The 11,334-nt window shown below is 39.3% G+C and overlaps 1 protein-coding gene across 2 annotated transcripts; it reads right to left on the bottom strand.

Moving 5' to 3' along the window:
- Positions 1–991: 991 nt before the first annotated feature.
- LOC120510502 (coagulation factor XIII B chain-like) lies at positions 992–10,750 on the bottom strand. Of its 2 annotated transcripts, none has more exons than XM_039726409.1 (12): positions 10,299–10,750; positions 9,003–9,203; positions 8,343–8,528; positions 7,714–7,890; positions 7,461–7,637; positions 6,133–6,303; positions 5,712–5,807; positions 4,883–5,065; positions 3,233–3,436; positions 2,450–2,632; positions 1,542–1,783; positions 992–1,099 (listed from the first exon to the last, which is right to left on the bottom strand). In XM_039726409.1, the coding sequence occupies exons 1-11, from the start codon at positions 10,378–10,380 to the stop codon at positions 1,560–1,562; spliced, it is 1,884 nt and encodes a 627-aa protein (XP_039582343.1). In that variant the 5' UTR covers positions 10,381–10,750; the 3' UTR covers positions 992–1,099; positions 1,542–1,559. The 2 variants fall into 2 exon arrangements, with proteins under 2 accessions (XP_039582343.1, XP_039582342.1); XM_039726408.1 differs by having other exon boundaries at positions 1,018–1,304; positions 10,299–10,749.
- Between the last annotated feature and the right edge of the window lie 584 nt (positions 10,751–11,334).

Genomic DNA, 11,334 nt, shown 5'->3' with positions numbered 1-11,334 from the left:
TGCTAGCCCCAGCCCCATCTGCCCTTCAAAAACAAAGAGAAAGTGCTTGTGGAAATCAGTGGCAACCTGGCTGTGGTAGCCATGTGCACTCCTTGATTCAGAAGGGAGAGAAAAAAGCAAGTACCAGAGTACAAATCATGCATCTTAGGAGAGCAGGCTTTGACTTATTTAAGAAAAGAGGAGATGGGATTGCTTAATGGGGAGTCATAAGAGTCCAGTAAAGCTTATAGGTCTTGAAGCAGAGAATCCTGCAAGCACAAGATTACTCAGTTCTCATCTTCAGGAGGAAGATCTGCCTGGACTGACTTATCTCATCAGAGACTGCACAGAGATGTCTGAGGCAGGAAAAAAAAAAATCAGTGTTCAGGGAATTGAGGCAAAAACAGGCTCCAAAGTGGCATGTGTGGATAATGTTAGAAAAGATGAAGCTCAGAGTGGCACTTAACAAGGGACAGCAAGGGTCACAAGAAGGTATTCTATTGCTACACTAGGATTAAAACAATCAGTAAGAAAATGTGGCATGTCACTAAAACAGGTAAGTGATTTAGTGGCAGCAGCCCCTCATGAAGCTTGAGTATTTGATGCATTCTTTTCCTCAAAGTTCACCAACAAGCTGCTGCCTTCATGTCTGCACTGCCCCTCACCCTGCCCTGTGCTTACAGAGGAAGTGATGGGGGTAAATGAATTCTACTTGCAACAGTTGTTCCAGCAAGGGCCTTTTAATCCCTTTTGCTCCAGTTTGCTCTGTAAGAGAAGGGTATTGCTGTTACATGCACCGTGTAAAGTATTTTATCAACATTTTTCCCACCTATTGGTTGTCTGGGTTTTGACTAAATAAGCAGGATTTATCTAGTCCTGAATGCTTTCATTTCTTTTCTTTTTCTTATTCGTTCATGTAACTCTTGCAAAAACCTTGGAAACCCATACAGAGCACCATACATGTTATGATTTCACAGATACTGAGTTTAGACATGAAAGACAGAAGACACCCTTAGAGTGGCTTTTTTATTAAAACAGACTAAAATGGATGCAAGGCAAACTTTGTCCATATTCCTGGATTTTCTTCATAGCTGTAGTCACACTTGTTGTCAGGCAGAACCTTAAGAGTATCAATATTTAAGTGTCATAGGAAATCATACCAAGTACTTGGATTTTAATATTCTTAAAATAGTTTTTAAAAAATTAACTTCTCAGTCAATTTGTATACTTTTAGGTTTTAAGTAGTTTTACAGATCCCTTAAAAGCTTTTTTATATTTGCTGTTTCATAATATTCTTCAAGTTCAGTCCTTTAGAGGCTCCTTACCTGTGAAGGGACACATGAGTGCTGTTAAGATGTACAAGTCCTTCCTCCTGCATTTTCCATGTGTATGCCAATATTGCAGCCCAGTGCTGCACTGCTCATCCTCATCCCACAAAGGCCTTTCCCTTCCATCCTCCAGCTCAGATCAACACTCATTTCCCAAAGATGAGTGGAGCAACCTGGAGAACATGAGGCCACCCCAGTTCCCCTGCTAATAAGAGATCAAGAACACCTACATACCTTTCCTATGGGCTTTCCTCAAGTCCATTCTTGCTTTCCTCTTTCAACACACCTTGGATATGCCAGCTGTCCTCTCTCACACTGTACTTGAAATAAAGTTGTGCCAGATTCTGCTCCAAAATGGTTCTGTTTACAGTAAAATCCAACATAATCCCCGTGGTAAAAGTAAACTTGGTCTGCATAGAATGCTTGCAGCAGCACATTGTTTTTCTCCATTTCAGTTTTTGACAAAGTACATGGCTCTAAATAAAGAGAGACTTGATCAGTGCTAATAAATTGATTATATAATAAATTATTTTTGGAGCAGACTATTTTGACCAGGCTACACTAAAACTGCTAATTATTTCCTATTGTCTTATTATACTGCAGCCATATCATAGTTAAAGAAATAAAAAAAACAGATCAGCTTAACTTTCTTCTATTTAAACTTTCATATGCCACTGAAGACACTGAAATTGAGACTTTACAGTTCTAGCTGTCAATACTCAATTTATAAATTGTAAGGATCTGATTTTAGAGACAATTGGGGTTGTTCAGCCTGGTAAAAAGAAGGATCCAGGGAGACCTCATTGCACCCTTCCAGAACCTAAAAAGGGCTTATCAGAAAGATGAAGACAGACTTTTCAGTAGGGCCTGGAGCAATAGGACAAGGGGTTATGGTTTTAAACTACAAGAGGGTAGATTCAGCCTAGATATAAGGCTGTTTTACCACCAGTGAGAGTGGTAAAACACTGGAACAGTTTTCCCTATTCCCAGAAAGGCAGTGGTTGCCCCATTCCTGGGAAAGGCCAAGCTCAGGCTAGACAGGGCTCTGAGCAGGGGATTGGACTAGATGGCCCTTCCAGGTCACTACCAGGCTGTTCTGTTGCTTGAGGAGAGAAATAAGTGCTTCTTTTTATCACACCTACCTATACAAACTGGTGGTGAGGTCCATTGTCCTTCAGAGCAGTAGATTCTCTCAGAGCCTTGCAAAAAATGATAGTCAGAGCAAATATACTGAACTGAAGAACCACTGTCATACTGGAGCAGAGCTGGGAGAGTAAGAGCTCCATTTGCAATAGAGGGTGGAGAGCCACATTTTTCTGTAGCAGCTGCAATAACAATAAAAACATCTAAGAATAAGAATCTAACAAATTGACTGCTTTATCATAAATTAAATGAACATTAAGGTTTTCTTTTTACAGCTCTCTTTCTACAGAGATTTCAGTTTCCTGGGCTCAGAGCAGAGATTCCCTCTCCCTTCCACAGCCTTGCACACCAAAGGGAGGTGTATCTCTTTTCCAAACTTGGCTATATTCATCAATATGTGCATCTGTGTTGTTGAAGCCTGATTATTTACAACAGCCACTGATTATTTACAACCAAGCGAATCTAACAAATTGACTGCTTTATCATAAATTAAATGAACATTAAGGTTTTCTTTTTACAGCTCTCTTTCTACAGAGATTTCAGTTTCCTGGGCTCAGAGCAGAGATTCCCCCTCCCTTCTACAGCCTTGCACACCAAAGGGAGGTGTATCTCTTTTCCAAGCTTAGCTATATTCAGCAATATGTGCATTTGTGTTGTTGAAGACTAAGCACTGATTATTTACAACAGGCTCCAGGCTTCCACATTAGAAGCAAAGCAAATAATTTCTAAATAGGTCTAAGATTGATTAATTAAAAATGCAATTTTAAAAATTATTGCTTTACCTTGAAGAACACATTTTGGATAATTCAGTCTGCCTTGGTCACACTGTGTCCTCCCAGGAGATGGAATGGCAGTCTGGAGAAAACTATATCCCTGTTTACATTCAAACTCTATGAGATCTCCATGGAGAAAAACTAATTCTTCCCGTCTCCATTTCAATGTTAAGTTGTTGCTGTCCATATCAGTTACATTCAGAGTACATGGTTCTAGGAAATAAAAATGTATTTTAACAAAAAGCGACCTTAACTGGCTTCTTAGCTCCCTTTTGTAGGAGTGAAGAAAAGAACCCCAAGTCAATAATTCTAAAATGAGTCTGAACCTTGGAAGACAAAAAACTATAGAGGCATAAAAAAAGGCAAATGCAAAGAAAAGGTCTGAAGTGACAACAAAAACCAAGTACATGCAAAAGGAATGGCTGCTTTCTGACAGGTTCTTAAAACCCGGTGCCAGGTTCACATGAGGGAGTGTAGCTTTCCTTTAGGTGATTAATCTTGTTAACTTCTGAAACCACTGTTCAACGTCAGCAAAGCCTAACAGAGGGTCACCTACAAAAATGAATTTCAGCAAGTTCCATGAGAATCATTGGCTGATAAAGGCCCTTACTGATGCTTTGCTGAGGGAAAGGCAAGAGGAACTCAGTTATTGGCAGTCTGGTGACAGCGGGGTAACACCAAATTCCCCTGGAATTTTCCTGAATCTCAGTTCAGCATGGGCTCTTTCTGGACTGTTTAGGGTGAGTGTTGAAAAGAAATCTCAGAAAACATGCAAAGGATGATGGGCTTATTGGGATGCTAACGAGACAAATAATGCTCACAGGAGATGAGATTTCATTCTTTCACAGGATTTGTTAAATTTGAGTACTCAGATCCAAAAATGCTGACCTGGACCTTTCTAGATGAAGTCTAGATGAGGCAACTTCTGTTCATTTAGAAATATGCAATTAAAACTGAACTGATTGTGTATTTTCATTTTTATGGTAGATTAAACTGAAAGGTGAGCCAATTTAACACAGGATGTTAGTAAAATTTAATTATTTCATTAGAGGAAGGAAGGAAAGATAAACAACCCTTGATTGTATTCCTGCTAGCACTGGTAATTCTCTAGTGGGAGTTCTATACATTGTTTTGAGCAAAATGCATAAAAGCAGCACAGACTAATATTAAAGTCCACACCAGGATGAAACAACAGATATAAAGACACATAATTAAGAAAAAAAGCCTGAAAGTTTAAAAACAAAAGTCCAAGAAGTCATTGCTAATTCTTTGTTAATTGTATCTAAAAGCCATTTTGGGAATGGCCACATCATTCCTTCTAATCATCTATTGAAAGGCAGGAAGAAATTAACTGAATGGACAACATGGAGGAAAGAAATTGGAGAATCCCCCAGGAAGCAAGGATAGCTATGTACTAGAATAGCTCACTCAGGAAACAGAGGAATCTATTTAATGGGGTGGTTGTAAGAACAGGCCAGAGGATACCCAGCAGGAGAGGCCTGCAAAAATTTAATTTTGGTTCATCCTCATATTTCTGGAATCTTTATTAATACAAATGAAAGAGAAAAGATGGTAATGAAAAAAATATTTAGAGGTTCCTTCCACTTTTCCCTTTTTATATCACATATGACAAACCTTGCTTTTCCTTCCAAGACTCACCTAAGCAGGTTGGTTGCTCTGTCCAGTTCCCGTGGTGACAGTAAACAATACTGGGCCCATCCAAAAAGTGGTAATGCTGACAACCATATTCTACCCAGGAACCATTTTTGTAACTCTCCAGTAATGGGCCCAGGACAGCACCATTTTTAACCACAGGTGGAGAGGCACAGTCCTGCTGCATTTCTGACATGGGATAGAGAGAAAGGCAATTAGCTCTTGATTAGATTACAACATTGTTAACACTGGTGAAAATATTAGACCAATACCAGACTGAGCAAAAAATTTGCAAACAAATAGAATCCAAACCAATGTAATTCCTTTTCCAAATTTCATTTTCTGAAACTCTACACTTGCCTTTCTGAATTGCAGACATGCATTTTATTTCCCTCCACACTTTACATTTATGACTACTTTTGCTGGTTTACACTCAACACAGATTAGGGTTTTTTTATGTGATATAGACCATCTTATTTGTTATTTGAAATATTTCATCTATGTGTGGTTCAAAAAAATCCTCATTGTAAGTATTAATCAAAGGAACAACAAAATACTCATGAATTTGCATGTCCAAATAATACTAAAGGGTACAAAATGACTGAAATAAATGCTCTGTATGAAATAAAATTACAAATACAGAGCAGACTTATTGGTGTAATTTAGAAAGAAGCAACAATGGCCTTTTATTTCTTGGCTACATTGACATCTGTAGCCCATGCAAGCACTTTCAAGAATAAGGAACTGTCCTATAGCAAAAGAATAAAAGTAGTCATAAAATGCCTATAGTTGGATTGGAGAGTCCCTTTTGAGAAGAAGAGCAATGTTCACCTACTCATATCTTCATTGTGATGTCTTTGGCTTGCCCTTATTTCTGCATCTGCCTCGAGTGGTGGTGGTGCTGTCCCAGATTCCTGTTTATCCACAGCTCCTGTAACCATTGCAGAGACTCAGAACCAGTATTCAGCACAGAAACAGCTCATTCTGAAGTACTAAAACAGACAGACATGATGCACTGTCAAATGTAATAATCCCAGTTTTCCAGGGAAGATGTCACAGGTGGCAGCTGAATTCACCTTTTTAATCTGGGAACCACGGACTGCCTGCAAAATATGCAGCACTTTGCCCCCCAAGCCTTTTATAGAGGAAGGAGAAGAAAGAGGAGAGGAAGTTTTGCAAATATAGAAACTGAGACTCCCCAGAAAATTAAGGCATGAAGAATCATTTCAGTTCTGTACTTCACAGAAGTAACTCACCAATGCAGTTAGACAGGGATGTCCATTTTCCTCCTTCACACTGGATTTCCTCAGATCCTCTCCTTCCCAAGTTGCACTGTACATGAACTTTGTCTCCATTATGATAAGTTCTTCTGGCTGTGCTGGTATGGCCATGAGGGAGTGGTGGTGGAGGACATTTATTTTTTACATCTGAAAATTTAAAATTGCATATTGATTTCTCTCTTACCAGAACCACGTACACAATTAAGCTCACCATACACAATGCAAGCCTATCACTCAAAAGGATTTTTTTGGCTAAGCTGGAGTAATTTCTTAATAAAATTTTCTTAATACAATGGGAGACTGAACAAACAAGTGATTTTGCATTCCACAAATATAAGATAGAAGTACTATGTCATTGTACTGCTATAAACAAATTTGTAATTTCTCCACAGAGACTTAATAAAATGTTCTTTGTAGGACTCCAGGAAATAGAGATTTCCCATACCTTCCATTCATATAATATTTAAAGCAGATTATGTATTAATTCTAATGCTACAGAAGAAGCAATAATCATAGCCCATTTCCTATCTCCAAATTAAGTTTGTGATTACTGTACCCTCAAAAGTAGATTTAGGCCTTGTTTTCATCCTCCTGAGCATCTCCACCTTCTCTGCACTCACTCAAGAAAAGTTCCTGCTGTGTCATGGGAATAAACACAGGGCTGGAGTCAAAGCTGTAGTAAAGGTTGTTTTGTGCTGCTTCCTGCTCTGTTCTGTATCTCAACAGGTTCACCTCTCATTCTTTTGGAACTTTCTTTACTGAGAGTCTCCATTATCCCCCAGTCACTGGGGAAGTGATAACAATTGCTAAAGGTGTGTTTCTGTCCTCAGGACAACCTTTTGTTTAATCTGTTCAAAACAGGTAAAGTTTGGGGAGGCTGAACAACTCTGAAAAGTACCACAAGCTAAGCAGGACCATGTTACAATTTTTATTTTTAATGCCTCTCAAGATACCTCCCCATCCCACAAGGCAGGATTAAGCAGGCCTGGTTAACCCTTCATGTATTCTGAACAGTTTATGGAGCTTCAGTGTCTAAAAAATCTTCTCCAGGAGATGATTCCTGCTTCTCCAGGATGCATCCTGGACAGGCAACAGTAAGAGACAGTATCTGTCCTGCTGTTAGAGTTCACTGAAATGTAGTTCCAATTACCATAGCCTCCCTTGGCTCCCTGCTCTTTGACTAACACTTGATTTACATTTAGGCTACAAACTATATTTATTTTGCATTCATAAAGCATTTCCTGAAAGAAGGTGTGAGCTTTTCTCTAAGAATTTGACACAGTAAAACTATAAAAGCAGGGTACCTTCACACACTGGAGGGTCTGGATACCACCCAAAATTATAGCACTGAATTAAGTCAAATCCAGTGACAGAATAATGCTTGTCGCAGAAAAAGTGAACTACATCTCCTTCTTCATAGGCTTTCTTCACAGGATAGAAACCTCCATGAGCTACTTCACTCAAAGCGGAGCAAGTCATCCCTGGGAAGAAAACACAGCGGTGACGAGCCAGCCTGCACAGGTGACTTCCAATGAGCTGGCAGTGAGGATGACGTACGGGTGCAGCTGGGGGGCACGGCCCAGCCGTGCTGCAGGCACAGCGCGCTCGCGGAGGCGCTGCCGCCGGCGGTGCGGTACCCGGGCCGGCAGCGGTACCGCAGCGTCCCGTTCAGCCGCACCTCCCGCGCCGCGCCCCAGTAGCTGCCGTGCTCCAGCCGCGGCACCCGGCACGACCCTCAAAGAAACAAAGCACAGGCATGATGTTAGCTGATCTTGTTGTTGGGAGAATTCCAAAGCTTCCCTTAGATACACCTTAAATGGGGCCACATCCCAGGTAAAATGATGAATAACTGCAAACGCAGTTGTTGGCACAAGTTTTCAACTTGTCACTTGGAACACAAAGTTTGTATGGGAATGGATTTATTTGTAACAGCGTGATTTAATCTCCGCTGATTCATTGTACATCTATCATTCTACCTGTATCATTTTATATATCCTTACAAATGCACAAAAGCAGCAGCATGTGAAACCTGACAAGCTTTTCCCCAGAGGTACAGCTGGGAACCTGCTTTAGGAGCACTCAAACGACAGCCTGTCACAGGCAGTTTGGGCCCACAGGTACAGCAAGGACAGTGGAATTATATACTGCTGCAAGAGATTAGAAAGGAGAAAAATGCAGAACACTACCAAGTGTTTTAGTACAGCTTGGCTGGAAGGACCATCCTTGTGGCTGACACTGCACTGTATCCTCAGTAGCACCGCTTGGGGTGTGGTAGCCTGGATTACATTGGTATTGCAGTTTCTCATGGATTTTGAAGTCCATTTCTGTACTGTAAAAAGAGCCATTTTCCAAAACAGGCTTGGTGCATTTTCCTGAAGGAAAGGAGACAGCTTGGTTAGAAAGAATGGAATAATTTTGTTGCCCTGCAAGCAAAAGAAGGGGTTTGTAGCTATACTGATCTCATCTGATTTACTCAGCCTGGTGAAGAAACTCTGCCCCAATCATCAAACAATACAGCAAACCACTGGTAACATGGAATACAGCCAAGGAATCTAGAGCTAGGGAGACTCAAGAAGTTATATATCTAAGGGAAAACTAATAGTTTTCCCAGACTAAGAAAACTGGAAAACATTATGTTTTTATAATATAAATGGGAAAATGCCCTTAAAATATGTGTTATTGTAAAAATATTCCAAATATAAACCGATGTTGTCTTGACATAATTGATTGCACCCTGTATATTTTATCCCTTCTGTTATGCACCTTCTTTTCCTCTATGTCCCAGGAAAACCAGCCAGGAAATGCTCCTGAAGGGAGCAATGAGGAGGTGAATAAAGCTAACTCACTGTAGCATCGTGGCACTGGAGACCATCCTTTTGCTGTACAAGTTATTCTTCCATCTTGAGTCCCACTTTCAGTGGTGTAACCAACCACACAAGAATAGGAGAGCTTTTTTCCTTTGTGCATAGGGAAATAGTAACTTTTGAAGCTGTAATAGTACTGGGCAAGGTTTCCATTTTCTATCTGTGGCAAATCACAAGGTGTATCTGTAAAAAGATCAATATATTTCCCACTAAAAATTTCAGCCCAGATATGAATGTTTTTGCATTAATTTATCTAATATCAGCTTGACTGATTCAGGCTTTCAAACAAGAACAAAATTCTGAATACTTACAAGCATGAAGGGCCTTTTAAGACCTGCTGAAATGAAGACATACTACAATTTTATCAGGTTTTGCTCCTAGGGTTCACAAGAATATCAGCTGTAGAATAAAACCTCCTAATGTGAACTGGGCAAAACTGATGCAGGACAGCTTTATTTTACTCCATTTTGTCCAGAAGCATGAGAACCCTTTGCTGCACAAACATACCAATGTCTACTGTAAAATTTAGTGACAAGTGTCAGCATTAGCAGTGCCTCAGCTCCTTAATTCAGAAAACGCTACCAGAAAAGTAGGACAAGCTGCTAGGAAGCAATATAGGAGTTCGGCTGGCTTAAGAAGGGGAATTTAAGAACAGTCAACAGAAAAGAAACAAGAAATGGAGATTAAGGAAATAAGCACAATGGCAATTAAAAAAAAACCCAACAAATCTCCAGTAATAGCAATAGGAGAAAACATTTTTAAAGAGTAGTGCTGAATATGACACAAAGTTACCTAAAGAAACCCCAAAATAACAAAACCACAACAAACAAAAACCCCCCAAAAACAACAACAAAAAGAAGAAATCAGTTCTGAAAATGGGGAGAGAAAAATGCAGCACCACACTACATTAACTTCTGCAGGTTCCATTTAACTTCCACTATTTTGTTTTGTAACAAAGCGAAAAATACTTCAATCCCCAAGACACTTCAAGACATGAAATGTTTTAATAGCACAAAATTTCAAATAGTACATATTCTAATAGTACATTCCTAAAGAAAATTGCTTCTGAACGAAAGGCTGAACATTTCAATATGACAGCTTTGAGGCTTAGACAGGAATCAGCGACAGCTGAATTGTGAACATCAGCCATGTCACTACAGAATTGTATTTAAATTTAAAGAGCAGTGTTTACTCAGCAAAGAGATGAAAGACATTGCACTTAAGTTACCAAGACTGCATATTCTAGATTCAATGTACAATAGAATTCAGTGTATTTACCTTCTGCAAAGAGTTTCCTTGAACACACCATAACTAGGAAGATAAAATAGCTTTTAAATCTCATCTTCTTTACTGTCTCCATCTACAGTTTCCTCCACCTGTGAAGCTCCCCAAGTATTACTTTTGTAAATAATTAACTGAATTTTCAAAGCTATTCAACAAATGCCTCAATGTCTGGTATTTTGTAACTAGTTAATTAATTGGAAAAACTATTTTCATTTGTATTAGTTCTCCAAATATCTTAGCATCAGACTGGTAGGATTCTACTTCCATTTTACACTTTGCCACCTGTAATTTATCATTTTGCAGTGAAATCAGGCAACAAGCCTGAACAATTTAAGCTTGCTGATTACTGTTCCACTCACAACCCCCAGAGTCCCAAGTTTAAAGGGCATTCTGTTATCAGATTATTTAACTTGGCTGAAATCAGAGGATAGACAATTCCCCCATCCTCCAGCTGAGCCCCTGAGTAAACCAGGCAGTTGCATACTTTAGATATTTATAATTTTGGAGTTTCTTACATAAACAACATAGCCACTATTATTATCTGTCTGAGTTGTGTTGAATACAGCAAGCCTCTTCCAAGTATTTTTTTTACAAAACAAAAACAATATTAAAAAAAAGAACCTAATTAGCTATCAGTTGATTTAGCATCATTAGAGATATAATGCTTAAATTTGGGAATGGGAGGGTATAATTTTACAGTTTGCATTATCTTGGCCTTTCTCTGAGAAAATGCAATTCTGAGAATGCAGAAGAGAACAGAATGAACAGGGATGCTGTGATGAACACAATCTCTTCAGCCAAAGGAGATGCATGCTTGTATGCATTGCTCACTTGATAGGAAGAAAAAACTCACAGATCACATCCCTTAAAATGGCAGGTCAGTATTTCTAAATTCACCCTTACAAGACCCTGTTGTTCCATCACTATCTTGCAATGTTTACAAAACAGAGAAATTATATTTTCTTTTCTTGCTGCCATACATGATCCCTCAAGACATTGGTAAAGTAGACTCAAGCTCCCCAAAACCAGC

Source organism: Passer montanus, unplaced genomic scaffold (genome assembly GCF_014805655.1).
Source record: "Passer montanus isolate IOZ18808 unplaced genomic scaffold, ASM1480565v1 scaffold58, whole genome shotgun sequence".
NCBI lineage: Eukaryota > Metazoa > Chordata > Aves > Passeriformes > Passeridae > Passer > Passer montanus.
The sequence above is the reverse complement of the archived record's forward strand: the minus strand, read 5'-3'. Positions and strand labels throughout refer to the sequence as shown.